The sequence below is a fragment of the Pongo pygmaeus genome, chromosome 9 (genome assembly GCF_028885625.2).
Source record: "Pongo pygmaeus isolate AG05252 chromosome 9, NHGRI_mPonPyg2-v2.0_pri, whole genome shotgun sequence".
In the NCBI taxonomy this organism is placed as follows: Eukaryota; Metazoa; Chordata; class Mammalia; order Primates; family Hominidae; genus Pongo; species Pongo pygmaeus.
This window is the reverse complement of record NC_072382.2, coordinates 75846823-75861863: the sequence shown is the minus strand read 5'-3', so window position 1 is coordinate 75861863 and position 15041 is coordinate 75846823. Positions and strand designations below refer to the sequence as shown.

Here is a 15041-nt window from a genome sequence, read left to right as displayed (position 1 = left end):
AAATGTCTGCGTGTCATGAACCTTGAGGTTGACCCCAAAAAGCTGTTAACTTAAGTGATTTCATCTGCAAACATCAAGGGTCAGCCATTCTTCACAAAAGCCTCACTTAACCTGGTCTTGTCAGTGAGGGGGACCTTCTACAAGAGTGAGTTTTTCAGAGTTGATGGCCTTCATATGCCAAAGCTTTAAAAGGTTTTAACCTCTTGGGATAGCCACCTTCCTAAATTGGATTATATATCTTTGCATTTTTAAAGCATATTCTGCTGACTGTAATGGAACCTTCTCTCCATGGTCTCAAGTCATATTGAAGATAACAGTAATTTTCTATGATTTGGGACAAAAGTAGTCCTCACACTTGTCTAGGAAGCAAAGCTCTTGAAAGTTGAATAAAATAGAGAGAAAGTAAGTTTACAACAACTGATGCATTTTTTTCTGTGTTTATAAATATTTAATAGTAGATTTTGGAATAGACAGCAGGAAACAGGTTTCAGATGGTCTAGAGATACAGGGAGCCATGTCCCTGACCTTTGAGCCTGGGAGCTTCTTAAGAACTTCCATTTATTTGTTCTTTTACTTTTTCAGAGAGTAGTCATTGAGCTCCTGTGTTGTGCATTGTACCATGCATCTTGTCTTCTTCCCCTACCATTTCAAACCCCTGTTTCAAGTGCCAATGGGCTGAAGGGAGGAGACATGACTATATGCTCTGACCCCACAACTGACTAGCTTTGATCTAGTGATTGATCATGAGTGACTTTTTTGGAGGCCTTACTTTATAGTGTGATCGCATCTGATAAAGATGATTTATCGAGCAGACCTACCCTTACGAAAGGGTATTTACGTAAGAGAGCAGACCAAAGTTAAGATGCAGAATATAAATGAAAACAGGAAATCTCTTGCCCAGTCATCTGTTTTCATCTGTCTGTAATTTGCAAGGGCTCCCTAGAAGAAGGATAAACCTGTCAAATATCCTGAATTTGCAGCTCACAGTAATGAATATTTTGATGTATAATAAAACTTGATGTGACTCAGCAGATGTGGTAGCCAGGTTAGGAATCTTCTGTTCTTGTTTGCCAAAAAGGCTGCCCCAGGAGGAAAAGCCCAGAGTAGAATAATTCTTCAGGAGTCAATTTAGAAAAACTTAACTTTGCCATGGTTTGATTCTCGGATTACAGATCTGAAGAAGGTTCAGCTGGAGCCCTGCCCTGGCAGTCAGAAGACCTTTTGTCTTTGTTTTGCCAGTACTTTGCCATGCCTACCTGGCCAAACAACGTACCCTCTCTGGGACAACATTTCCCCTCTGTAAATTCTGGGTCAGCTCTGAAATTCTGTGGCCTCTGATTCTAAGGCTATTCATTTCTTTAAATTGCCCTTAATTCTATAGAAAGCAAATTCAGATCCTACATTAAATAGCCAAAGCAGCTAGAATGAGGTCAGCAAACCTTTTCTGCACAGCAGGCCTAATATTTTAGGCTTTGTGGTTCATATGGTCATAACTAATCATAACTAGTCAGCTCTGCTGTTGTATAATGGAAAACAGCCATAGACAATATATAAACAAATGAGAAATTAGCATGGCTGTGTTCCAATAAAACTTTATTTATTTATTTTAATTAATTTATTTTTTGAGACAGTGTCATTCTGTCACCCAGGCAGGAGTAAGTGGCACAATCTCGGCTTACTGCAACATCCTCCTCTTGGGTTTAAGCGATTCTCACGCCTCAGCCTCCGAAGTAGGTGGGACTACAAGTATACACCACCACACCCAGCTAATTTTTGTATTTTTGGTAGAGACGAGTTTCACTTTGTTGGCCAGGCTAGTCTCGAACTCCTGGCCTCAAGTGATCTGCCCACCTCAACCTCCCAAAGAGCTGGGATTACAGGTGTGAGCCACCGCACCCAGCCTAAAACTTCGTGACACTGAAATCTGAACTTCACATAATTTGTACATGAAACACACTCTTATTCTTTTTTTTTATTTTTTTTCAACCATTTAAAACTGTAAAAATTGGCTGGGCAGGGTGGCTCACACCTGTAATCCCAGCACTTTGGGAGGCCAGGACGGGAGGATCACTTGAGCCCAGAAGTTCAAGACCAGCCTGGGAACAAAATGAGACCATGTCTCTACAAAAATAAAAAAAAAAAATAGCGTGGTGGTGCGTGCCTGTGGACCCCACAGGAGGCTGAGGCAGGAGGATCACTTGAGCCCAGCAGCTTGAGGCTTCAGTGAGCCATGTTCACACCAATGGGTGACAGAATGAGACCCTGTCTCAAAAAGAAAAAAGCAAAAATTATTCTTAGCTCATGGGTTATACAAAATAGCAGTAGGCCAGCTTCTGAGCTAGAACCCTAATGAAACAGCTCAGTATGGTTGGAATAGAGACTGAGACACAGTAGAGTGTAGCGATATGTGAACCTGGAGGGGTAGCAGAAAAGAGACTGAGGAGAACCTTGGAAACTTTGCTGAGGAGTTTATGCCTTAAGGAGAATAGGGCTCCATTGAAGGGTTTTAAGCTAAGTGATAGGGTCAGAAATGCATTTTAGAAAAACCATTCTGGCTTCTGTATAAAAAATAGATTAGAGAGAACAAGTATGAGAGATATTAAGGAGGTAGATAGAATAGATTGGAGGGAACAAGTATGAGAGATATTAAGGAGGTAGATAGAATCCATAGGCTGACTGTTCACACATGAGTATGAGGGGAGAATGTTCCCTACTTTTCCCTGTGCTTATCTCAGGCACCTTTCCAGGTCTTCCTCCTGTAGGCTTCTCTGTTTGCTCCAGCCAAGTGGGATCGCCTCATTGTCTGAACCCTCAAACCTTGGAATTTGCTGATGGTGGCATGAACTGGGCACTTCTGTAGTACTTGGCTAGTCTTATCAAGCCATTTCTTATACCAGGGACTTCAGTCATACCCAAACTATTCATGGTTCTCAGAACAAGCAAGGCTGCCTCCTGCCTCCTGGCTTCTATACATGCCACTTACTGCCCTGAATGTCTCTTTGCCCTTAACAATTTGGTGAATACCTACTGGTCTCTGAGGACAGCTCAGATGTTACCTACCCTGTGAAGCCTGTCCTGATCCCCTGGTAGACCTGACCATTTACTTCCTTTGTGCCCTGATTGGTCTGTCTTCAGACATCTATCCCAGCAGCATTGCTACATAATGAACATATACACGTGTTTAGCTGAGTAGGCTGGGAGCTCCTAAAGGGCAGGGACGGGTACAAAGTAAGCCTTATGCATAGGGTTGAGGAATGAAATAATGATGATGATGATGATGACAGCCAATATTAAGCATTTACTATAAACTAGACTCCAAGATAAAGGCTTTATTTACATAAGAACCACTTATTTCTACTTTACAGATAAGGAAACCCAGATTAAGTAATTTGCCTAATATCACATGGTTAGTCAGGACTTACACCCAGGTCTGCGGAGCTATCAATTATTACAGCAGAGTCAGACCAAACCCAGTCCTTCTCTGAGGGTAATCTGTAGCGTGTATATGTCTGACTATGTAATACTGATGTGGCTGACCAAAGACTTGCTCCTGTACCAATTGAATAAGTTGCTGAAACTGACCCCATTCAATAGACTTCAATGTATGTTGAGGAGGGGGGCACAGGGAAGCACATAAGAAATAGGGGTGATGGAATGGAGCCAAGTTGTATATATAGTGTCTACGGAGGCTTAGGAGAAGGAGAACAAATATTGGACAGATGTCATTTATCCTGATTGTCTTTGTCTCTGCAGAGAAACACAGTTTTCTGACTGACCCCTTGGCCCCTTGACCCCAGTCAACTATGTCATGAATCCAGAAGGCCAGTTAGAAGGTGGTTGACAATAGGGTGACAATTTGGGGTTATTGTCCTCATAAGCCAGTTTATTTCTTTTGTCTTTTTTTTTTTTTTTTTGAGACAGAGTCTTGCTGTGTCGCCCAGGCTGGAGTGCAGTGGTGTGATCTCAGCTCACTGCAACCTCTGCCTCCCAGGTTCACACGATTCTCCTGCCTCAGCCTCCTGAGTAGCTGGCACTACAGGCGCTTGCCACCACGCCTGACTAATTTTTTGTATTTTTAGTAGAGACGGGTTTTCACCGTGTTAGCCAGGATAGTCTTAATCTCCTGACCTCATGATCTGCCCACCTCTGCCTCCCAAAGTGCTGGGATTACAGGCGTGAGCCACTGAAGCCAGTTTATTCAGCTCATTTTTTATGTGCACCTACTTTGTGCCAGGTCTTATGCTAACACAAGGATACAGTGTTACAGTGGCATGGCACTTGACCCCACAGTCTTCCAAGTACCAGTTTATGATCTAGTCCACCACTGTGTGCCAAGCACTGTGCTAGGCATATCCATATGCCAGATACCTGGCCGACTTTGATAAGTACCCTGAGAGCAGTTTAGATAAAGCAGTCAAAGTTAGGGGAGGTAGAGATTCCATCTGTCTGGGGAATTGAGAAGGTTTTACAGGGAGGCAGCTTTTGAGCTGTCTTTTGGGGGCTTGGATTAGGATACATGGAAGAAGGGCATTCCCATTTAAGCAAAAAGCACAAGCAAAGATTTATAGGTGGATGAGGCAAAGAGCGGGGAGGAGTCTATTTGCCCAGCACTACAGGATAAACAAAGATTTGTAGTGGCAACTAAGGCTAGAAAACCGGTTGGGTACTGACTCTAGTAGACCTTGAATGTTAATCTGGAGATCCAGGAGGGTTTTGTCCTGTGGGCGATGGGGCACTCTAGAAAGTAGCTCCCACATCATATATGAGCATTGTTGTCACACAGAGTGCTTACCTTCCCCATCTTTCATCTTTGCATGGCAGTTCTTGGACCTTTCCTTCAACAGCCTGACTGTGGAGGCCATCTGTGATTTGGGGATTCTGCCACACCTCCGTGTCCTGCTCCTCACAGGCAATGGCCTCACCTCCCTGCCGCCCAATTTGGCCGTCGCAGAGCAGTAAGTTCTGCCTCCTGGAGTCCGTTCTGTGTTTTTGTGTACAAATATCCAAGGAAATAGCCCATAGCAGCTTGAAGTGCCATAAAGATAGGCTGTAAGTGCTCAAAGCAGGGATAATGCCACCTACTGAAGCTCCCAGAAAGGCCTCAGACACACGCCCCCAGTTTCCTGTGTGCTGTTAGGAGAGATCCAGGTGTTTGGCAAGCCACTTTCCCTGCCTCTGACTGGTCATCTGTAAACTGTCTTGCCAGACAGTTCTCCTTCATGAGCCCCCGTGTCAGCTTAGTAAGTCTGTTCCCTGGTCTCTAGATAACCTTTGTACATTCCCACTCTGCACCTTTGCTGAGGTCATTCCTCTGGCTGGTCCTTCCTCTTAATAGTAATAAAAACACATATGTAGTACTTACAATCTGCCAGACACTGTTCTCGGCATTATGTATGTTAACTCATTAAATCCTCATAACAGCTCTGTGAGGTAGGTCTCCTATTATTATCCACATTTTTTAGATGAGGAAATAAGTACAGACGTTTAAGTAACTTGCCCAAAGTTGCAAAGCTAGTTGGTAACAGACCCAGGATTTGAATCAAGTCTATCAGACTCCAGAGACCATACTCATGACCGTTAAATTATATTCTCATGTAGATTCTGCACATTTTCTAAGGCCCAGCTCAGACCTTCCTCCTTTCCCTACCAGGAGCCTTCTTTGACTGCCTTAGCCCATGCCTCTTAATCCCTTCTCTAAGGATCAGTTTAATTTAGTGTTTCCACAGTTAATTTAATACTTAGCACATTCTATTGTGGCTTATGCCTATATATATATGTGTATATATGTAATAAGTTACTTAGATTTTATATAGTGATGATTGTGGTTGGCTAGTTGCTCAAGGGGGTTGAGATAATAGTAGTGATCATTTATTAGGGGTTTCATTAGTTAGTGTTGTTTTGTTTGGAAGTAACAGAAGTCCAATTCAAAGTAGCTTAAACAAAATGGGAATTTATTGGTTCATGTATGTGAAAAATCATGAGGTCAATCTGCTGGATGCTTTGGCTGGATATAGGTGCACAGGATGTTGTCAGGTCTCTGCGTGCATCTCTATTTCTTGAGCATGTGTACAGCTTCTGTTAGTCTGTTACTTGTTCTGTCATACACATGAAGACATCTTTGTTTTCCTTGGTGTTGGCTTCATTCTTTTTTTTTTTTTTTTGCAGTTTTATAACTTTATTTGATATAGTTGACAATCAGTGATTAGTTCTCATCCACAATGACTGTCTATAGATTTTTGAAAGTGGTAACAGGTACATAGGTAACCAAAGTATAGAGCTTATTTGGTGAATCTTCATCTTCATTATGTTCTCTGGACAACAGCACATGGATTCGGCATGGAACATTCCTTATTCCTTTGGCCCAGACAGCCTCGTTGAGCCTGGTATCAGTTGCGCACATCTAGAGTTCCCATCTCCTTCATGGCAAATTTCCGAATCTCTTTGAGTGCCCAAGGGGCACGTTTCTTGAAGCCCACTCCATGGATGGACTTGTGAATGTTGATGGTGTGTTCTCGGGTCACCACCTCATTGATGGCAGAACGGCCCTTTTTCTTCTTGCCACCCTTCTTCACAGGAGCCATTCTGTCGGGTCCTGGCTTCATTCTTAGGTAGGCTTTCTCTATGAGCCAGTCGGGCTGTAGACAGAAATACAAAACCCACTCAAGGTATCACAAATAGATGGTATTCATTGGTTTATTGATTGGTTTATTCATTTATTAATTCTTGGCAGGGAGAGGTAATTGGTATTTTGTTATGGAAAGTTTTTAAACACATATAAAATTAGAGTCAATCATAAAATTGACTCCAGGTACCTATCACCAACAATTATCACCTGACAATTATCAAGTCATGGCCAATCTTTGTTTCATCTGTGCCCCCATCACGCCCCCTGCTGGAATATTCTGAAGAAAAATCTCAGATGTATACAGCCATAAATGTTTCATATTATTTCATCTATAAATATTCCAGTATGTAGCTCTAAAAGGTAAGCACTCTTAAAAATCATACCCAGAGAACCATTATTCCACCTAAAATATCACCAGTGATAAAGAGAGGGAATTGGTTACATGGCTGTTAGAAGGGATGGAAGAGCTAAGTGGAGAAGAGGGGTATGGGAAGAACAAAAAGTAAGAAGAGTTGATAACCAGAGATCTGAAGCTGCAACACTGCTAAACTGAAGTCAACAAGTCTATATCCACTGCTGGGCTTTCAGGGAGGGTGTCACTGTAATTGTAGACCTGCTGAAGATGTGATGCCTCAACCAAGGCTGGAATCTCTGCCAACGCAGTTACCATGGTTAGTACTGCCATTGCTGTTGCACTATCACTGCTGCTGCTGCCAGAAATGCTATCAGAAGCCAAACAAGAGAGTTGCTTCTCCCTGGCTCTGGCCTTCAGTCTCTTATGAATCCCTTCTACTGGCAGTATCCAACAGTTGGAAAGGCAGTCTGGGAAGTGTAGTTAAGGAGATCACTCCAGCCCCCTACAATACGTAGAAGAACACAGAAGGAAGGGGTGAAGGCTGAGAGCAAATAGGCAGATAACTGGCACCATTCAACCCTTGGAACCCCAATATCTACCCTCCTGCTTCCCTCCATATTTAATTTCCATACAGCAATAGCAACTGCAACATGCGTTTACCTAACATGAAGGAACTCTTCCTCTTATACCAAAGACACTTTGACCATCTCCTCTAGAAGGATGAGACACAGTTCCATCAGTTACTGTAGCCATCGCTGGATGATATTATTTTCTCTTCTAAAAAAATTTATGGATATTTTGTATCCTAAAAACTAAGTTGTAAAGTCAATCACCACTAGCAGTTTAAGTGTGCATGCGAGTGCGCACACACACACACTAAGGAAGGAAGAAAATGCACATGAAAATATGCATAGTTGCTACAGTGATCTTTTCTTAACTGGTCAGGAGGCCATAGTGGATATTTGTAAATCCTTTTTTCCATCACCTATTTAATGTTCCTTTGTCCTCTTCCAGCACCTTGGCTGGTTGGAGTTCTTTAACTGATGTGGTCTTCTGAACCTTCACTTCTGAAGGGTCTGAGTCCTTTAAGGTCCTGCTTTTACTGGGTTGCTGTAGTCTTCATTAAAAGACTAAAAGACATGGAACTTCTTAGAGGAGGATAATACTCTAGTCCCAAAGATACTTTTTTTTTTTTTTAATCTCAAGGTGTAACAGCAATTATATTTATTTTTATAAACAGTATCAGTCACCTAGCCAGTAGAATGAGCCCCTCTTTGTCTGAGTGTTGGTTCAGTGAAATGAGAAATGCAAGTGGCTGGTAGCAATCTCGACTTCCAGTTCAGTGGAACCATGATTGTGTCTCCTGGTAAAAGTACCTCCTTAGGAACTAAGACCTGTAAATCAGAAGTGCCAAAAATTGTAGAATGAGAAGCAAAAATTCTGCAAGTGGACTATTAGATATAATTGTAAGAGGAGCTACTTTCATTTCCATTAATTCCTAGGCCCTTAGGTTGTAGTTATGAGAAAAACAGTATCAGTTTTGGTTTATGTGATATCCTATGCTGTTAAGTTAGGGTCCCAACTTCCCTAACTGTATCTAATTGGTGTAGCAGATAAATCATCAAAGACTATTTCACTAGAGGATTCTGGGAAGATGATGGAGTAGGAAGCACCAAGAATCTGTCTCCTCATCTAGACAACAATTTCATTGGCAGAATCAGTCTGATGTAACAATTTTGAAACTGTGGACACAAATAATCTTCACACTCTATTAAAAGTTTACGTCTTCCAGGGGAAGATTTAGATGACAAATTGCAACTAATTTCAGTCAATTACAGCTTTAACTTGGTAGCAGCTACCCATCCCCTAACTCCCAATCTCATGGTTCAAATTTTAAACCTGAAAATTAGAATAAAAAATATATTCACTGGATAACTCACATGCAGCTTGCAGGAGCCAGGGTGGACAAAAAGATCCCTGTCCTCCAAATTTTAGAGATCTGTGCTGTGATCACTGATTGCTACTTCTGGTCATTGAGGTGCACACAGAGGCACACAACCATTGTTGCACACACACCCATCCACAACTGTCGTAAGCCCTTTCTGCTCCAGCTGAAGAGACTTCCAGGGAATTTAAAAGATTTCTTTTCTTAATCCCCATTCCTTTCCCCATCTTTTGGGAGCCAGACATTAAAGTCTAGGACATTCAAAAGCAGCTGCATATACAGAGGAAATTAGAATGTCACTACATATACCCAGAGAAATGCACAGGCTTAGAAAAGACCTGAGAAGAACTTACATTTACATTATCAGCCTGATCCTTGACAGAGAGACAGCCTGCAATAATCAAACATGAAACAAAAAAAACCCAGCAAACCCTGGTAAAGGGGAGAATCTGATTTCTAGAGTTACCATATTAACAAATTCAAATATTCAGCTTTCAACAAAAAAATCACAAGGCATACAAAGAAACAGAAAAATATGGCCCATCCAAAGGAAAAAATTAACAGAAACTATCCCTGAGAAAGGGAGTACTTACTAGATAAAGACTTTAAAACAGCTGTCTTAAAGGTTTTCAAAGAACTAATGAAAGATATGAATAAAGTCAAGAAAATGATATATTAACACAATGGAAATATCAACAAAGAGATAGACAACCTAAAAAGAAACCAAAAAGAAATTTTAAACCTGAAAATTAGAATAAGAAATGAAAAGTTCACTGGAGAGTTTCAAAGGCAGATTCAAGCAGTCAGAAGAGAGAATCAGCAAACTTGAAGATAGAACAATTAAATGTATCAAGTCAGAGAAACAAGAGGAAAAAAAAAGATTGACTTGAACAAAGCCTAAGGGACCTGTGGGATTGGGATACCATCAAGCAAACCAACCTATGTATTATGAAAGTCCCAGAAGGAGAAGAGAGAAAGCACGGAGAGATTATTTGAAGAAATAATAGCCTAAAACTTCTCAAGTTTGATGAATGACATGAATATAAACATACATGAGGCTTAGTGAACTCCAAGATAGGATGAACTCAAAGAGACCTCCACTGAGTCATATTACAATCAGACTGTTAAAAGACAGAGAGGATCTTGAAAGCAGTGAGAGAGAAGCAACTCATCACATACAAGGAATCTTCAATAAGATTATCAGCAGACTTCTTGTCAGAAACTTTTAAGGCCAGAAGGCAGTGGGCTGATATATTAAATATTTAAAGTGCTAAAAGAAAAAAAAAACCTGTCAATCAGGAATCCTACATCCAGCAGAAGTGTTCTTCCAAAGTATGGAAGAAATTAAGACATTCCCAGATAAACAAAAGGTAAAAAAAATTCATTACCACCAGTCCCGCCCTGCGTAAATACTAGAGGGAGTTTTGCAGGTTGAAATAAAAGGATGCTAGACAGTAACTCAAAGCTGTAAGAAGGAATAAAGCTCTCATTAAAGGTAAATACATGGGCAATTACAAAAGCTAGTATTATTGTATCAACAGTTTCTAATTCCCACTTGTAGAACATTGTGGGCAGGGAAGGCAAATCTGTATCCAAAAATACATTTATAATCTAGTAAAGAAAACTTGCTGCTGCTTTTTAAAGTCAACTTGATACTAGACAGCTGTATAATCCCTCTAGAAATGGTGCCGTATTAGGGGCTCAGCAGTGGCCTCTGCCATTGGCAGGTTGAGTACTCAGCAAGGGTCGTAACCAGATTTGCTCTGGTGAAAGGAAGTGTGTAGCCTTCATCCCTGCCACCAAGGGAAAGAGGGCAACTGACATTCATGGAATGGGTTACCTTATCTTCCTGACCACTGAGAGTCTCCGCCACAGGGGATAGTCTTGGGGAAACAGTCATATGAGACACAATCTTCACACTATCCATTCTGAGAGGTTAAGTCACATAATTTTTCTCTATACTTTCAGCAACTTTCCCATATTTTTTCCAAGCTTTGACTATTCAGCTAAACCATCAGCCACTGCCCATGAATCAGTATAGATCTGTATTTCTGGCTATCTCTCTGACCAAGCAAATGGCCAATCAGATACATTGCTGTAAGTTCTGCCTACTTAGAAGACTTCTCTTCCCCTGTGTTTTTGGTCACTCCTGTGTGGGGCTATAATATTGTAATAGTCGACTTTGAGAAGGTATCAGCATATCATGCTAAGTCATTTGTAAACCCAGCTAGAGGTTTTTCTTCCTGTATTAAATGGCCGCAGGACCTTAGTTAAGGGTTGATGGAGAGGTAGCGGTACAGCAGGAGTATGCACCATAGGAATCTGAGCCATATATTCCTGCAACTTTTCCAGACTTGCTGGAGCCTGATTTCAAATATTGCTTTCACTTGATGGGGGAGTTCTGTTGTATGTTCAGTTCATGATGAGTGGCTCAGGTTGCATGATCACATAGTATCCTGTGGTCAGGTATTTGGCCTCTACCAACGTGCACTAGTAAGCGAGAAATTGTTTTTCAAAAAAAAAAAGTTATCTGCAGAATAGGGCATAACTTTGCTCAAAAATGAATCTGCTATGGGTACCGAGAAAAGGCTGTATTCATAGAATGACCATGTACTTTATCATCCAAACCAGGACATATATGAGAGGGAAAAGGGACAGTATTAATAATTATTTGGCGATAACAGGTAAAAACTCAGGCTATCATTGAAATCCAGGATGTATGGTACCCTATCTGTACAGCACACCTATTTGCCATAGTCCTTTAGAAGCCATTTGGACCTGCTGAGTCATATGCCCAATGGAAGAGCAACTTGCATTACAGTTGGGACCTGTTGTAGAACCTTGCCTTGCTCTGGGCCTCACTCAAAACTAGCAGCCTTGTGGGATACTTAGTAAATGAGTTAGAACAGCACCAAATGTTTTATATGTCACTTCTAAAATCTAAAAAGGGGACGGGCACGGTGGCTCACACCTGTAATCCCAACACTTTGGGAGGCCGAGGCAGGTGGATCACTTGAGGTCAGGAGTTCGAGACCAGTTTGGCCAATGTGGCAAAACCCTGTCTCTACTAAAAATACAAAAATTAGTCAGATGCGGTGGCGGGTGCCTGTAATCCCAGCTACTCAGGAGACTGAAGCAGGAGAATCGCTTGAACCTGGGAGGCAGTGGTTTCAGTGTGCCAAGATCACACCACTGCACTCCAACCCCGGGCGACAGAGTGAGACTCCATCTCAAAAAATAAATAAATAAAATAAATAAAAATAAAATCCAAAAAGGCCAGTGAAACTTTGTGATTTTTTTCGTACAAGTAGTGTAAGATAAATAAGAAGCAAGGTACAGGATTATGTCTTTCACATTAGAAGTACATCACAACATGCTTCAGATACCTGGACAACAACAAAAAATTAATCCATATCATAGTACCCTGAATTTTGATGGGGGAGGGGGCTTAACTCCATCCTGCAACACACAGGTATCTTACTAAGGCATCTAGGGTGTTTGCAACTTTTCCTGCTCGCCAGGTCCAATCAGCATGATAATCTGTAGGATATCAAAATAACCAAGATCCCGGAGTTGATATGGCCCGAAGAGAAGAGGACAAAGGTGTACTGTTGTCCCTGTCAGGTGAAAGCAGACTGCTTTTGGTAGTTCTTATTAATTGATAAGGAGAAAGAAACATTTGATAGGTCCTTAGCTGTATCCACAGTGCCAGGGGCGTGGTTGATTTGCTCCAGTAAAAAGATTCCACACCTGGAATAGCAGCTGAAAGTTGGAGTCACCTCTTGATTAAGCTTACAGTAATCTACAATCATTCTTCAAAACCTGTTTTCTGTACAAGCTAAATAAAGGATATCTTCTTCACAATTTAAATAAACAAGAGATGTTAAACAGGGATGTCATAGGAATCATTATCCTTCCATCTTTTTAACCTTTAGTGATGGCAGTAATCTCTGCAATTACCTCAGGGATTCAGTATTGTTTTTGGTTTACTATTGGGAAGAAAAGTTCCTGGAGTTTCAATTGGACACTTCCTACTATAATGGGCTATACTTTGTTGCTCAGTAAATAAATGTGAGTGTTCTGCCAGTTGTTTAGTATGTCTGTTTCAGTTACACATTCAGGGTAGATTTATGACTCCACTGGGTCCATTGTGAAACAGACTTTGGCTAAATTTTCATTCTTCCATCTGACCTTTATGATCCCCCACTTTTGAGTGATGGTCCACCATGCCTTTCATATCCCCAGAGATTAGCACCAATTTGCAGACACTGTCTAGTAATCCTTACAAGGCCTAATTTAGCACTGTTCAGTAGAACTTACTACAATGTTGGAAATGTTCTATATCTGTGTTGTTCATAGTGTAGCTACTAGGCATATTGAGCTCTTGAGCACTTGAAATGTAGCTAATGTGATATAGGAACTGAATGTTCAATTTTATTTAAGCTTAATTAGTTTTAAGTTAAATGTAAATAGTCAGGAACTTAATGAGAGGCCATGGCTCGCTCTTTGCACAACTCAAATCACTTTTTGCCCACCAGATCAAGGGTTTTCTGGTGATCTACATCACTAATAATTTCAAATCATCTTAATTCAATTATAAAAATTGAAATTATTTGAAGCTAGTCTTCAGTCTCTGCAAGGTCCATACTATTTCTAGTGTATACGTCCTCCGAGGGTTTGGTTTTCTAATGACCTAACTTATAGCATGAATAGTCAGGCTTCTATTCTGTGGCATGCCTTGGATTCCGATTTTCAGCCCCTGGCCCAGCAGGGTTGTCAGAATCTCTGTTCAACTTCTCAGACTCTCAGCCACTTCTGGAGTCAGCAGACAGTCCTAGGGGAAAAGTGTTGCATGAACCCCTTTGGATTTCCTTCTTTTTTCAAATCTTAGCGCCATAATTCTTCACAGCTTGTTAGTTCCCAGGTATCTTAAGGCAGATTGTTTTTAAATGTATATTTTGTCTGGGTTTTCTAGTTTTTTACTCAGGGAAGAGTTGATCCCACATTATTTAGTTTGCAACACTATAAATGTTTCTATTTATTTTGGTACCTAGAGTCACTCAGTATGGAATCAGCTTAAGCTAAATTCCTGACTGGGTGTTTTCTGAACCACTCTGATGATACAGATTTGGGCTACAGTTTTGCAAGAGGACCAGTCTGCCCTTCCCCTTCTTCTCTGTTCACTCCAAGATGGTTTTCTCCTGGCTATGGGATAAGAAGAATGGGTTTAGTTTTGGTTAATTTCACCCTGAAGGTGTATCCCTTTAGGATCCGAAATTCATATAAAGGGTCTCTGATTAAACTCCCCACCTTCAGGGTACCCTGGGCTTTGATTCTCTAGCCCCATGATACTGTCAAACCATAGTTCAGTTTCAACAGGATTAGTATATGCCCTCAAGGCTTGAGTGGCTTCCTATGTTAAGTTTCTCCCTCTGGGTTTTTAGATTTGGCAAACTGCTTCCTTACTCTCTTCACATCTCTTATACATATTAAAATGATGGATCCACCACCACGGGGAATGGTGGTGTGTGCCTGTAGTGCCAGCTACTTGGGAGGCCAAGGTGGGAAGATTGTTTTAGGCCAGGAGTTCAAGTCCAGCCTAGGCAACCACAGCAAGACCCCATCTCTACAAAAGAAAATAAATAAAATGATGGATCTTTTTTCTTTTTATATTTTATTCATCATTCTAGTTGTTTTCAATGGAAAGCCTAGTTACATAAAATAAGGCAAGTCTCCCCCACCCTGCACTTTCATGTTCTTATATATGAGGGGGAGAATAAATGTATTCCTACCTGCATCAGAGTAGCAGTTGAAATCAGCACGCTTTGAAAGCTGTGGGTTGGCCAGGCATGGTCACCCACACTTGTAATCTCAGCACTTTGGGAGGCTGAGGCAGGAGGATTGTTTGAGTCCAGGAGTTTGAGGCCAGCCTGGGCAACGTAGTGAGACCTTATCTCTACAAAAATAAAAATAAAGCTGTGGGGCTCCAGACCAATACCATTGTCATTATTTTCTTCCCACTCATCTATCTAGATTCAGTATGCTCTGTGGGTTCCTTTTCTGCCAACCTCTTAAACGTTGGTGCTCCCCAGTCATCCACCCTTAACCTACTATTT

General features: G+C 41.2%; 1 protein-coding gene and 1 pseudogene across 10 annotated transcripts in view; one reads left to right on the top strand and one right to left on the bottom strand.

The window, feature by feature from the left end:
- The window catches only part of XRRA1 (X-ray radiation resistance associated 1), a 103158-nt gene that overhangs the window by 22556 nt on the left and 65561 nt on the right, over positions 1 to 15041 (top strand). For 9 of the 10 annotated variants that reach the window (XM_054441765.2, XM_063672091.1, XM_054441764.2 and 6 more), the window contains one exon: positions 4822 to 4955. The exons of the other annotated variant lie outside the window; for it this stretch is intronic. Coding sequence is in view for 6 of the 9 variants with exons in the window: in XM_054441762.2 (XP_054297737.2) it covers positions 4822 to 4955 (134 nt within the window). In the remaining 3 variants the exon portion in view is untranslated. The remainder of the gene's footprint in view (positions 1 to 4821; positions 4956 to 15041) is intronic. 10 annotated transcript variants of the gene reach the window in all.
- The window catches only part of LOC129009068 (large ribosomal subunit protein eL31-like), a 28354-nt pseudogene continuing 19374 nt past the window's right edge, over positions 6062 to 15041 (bottom strand).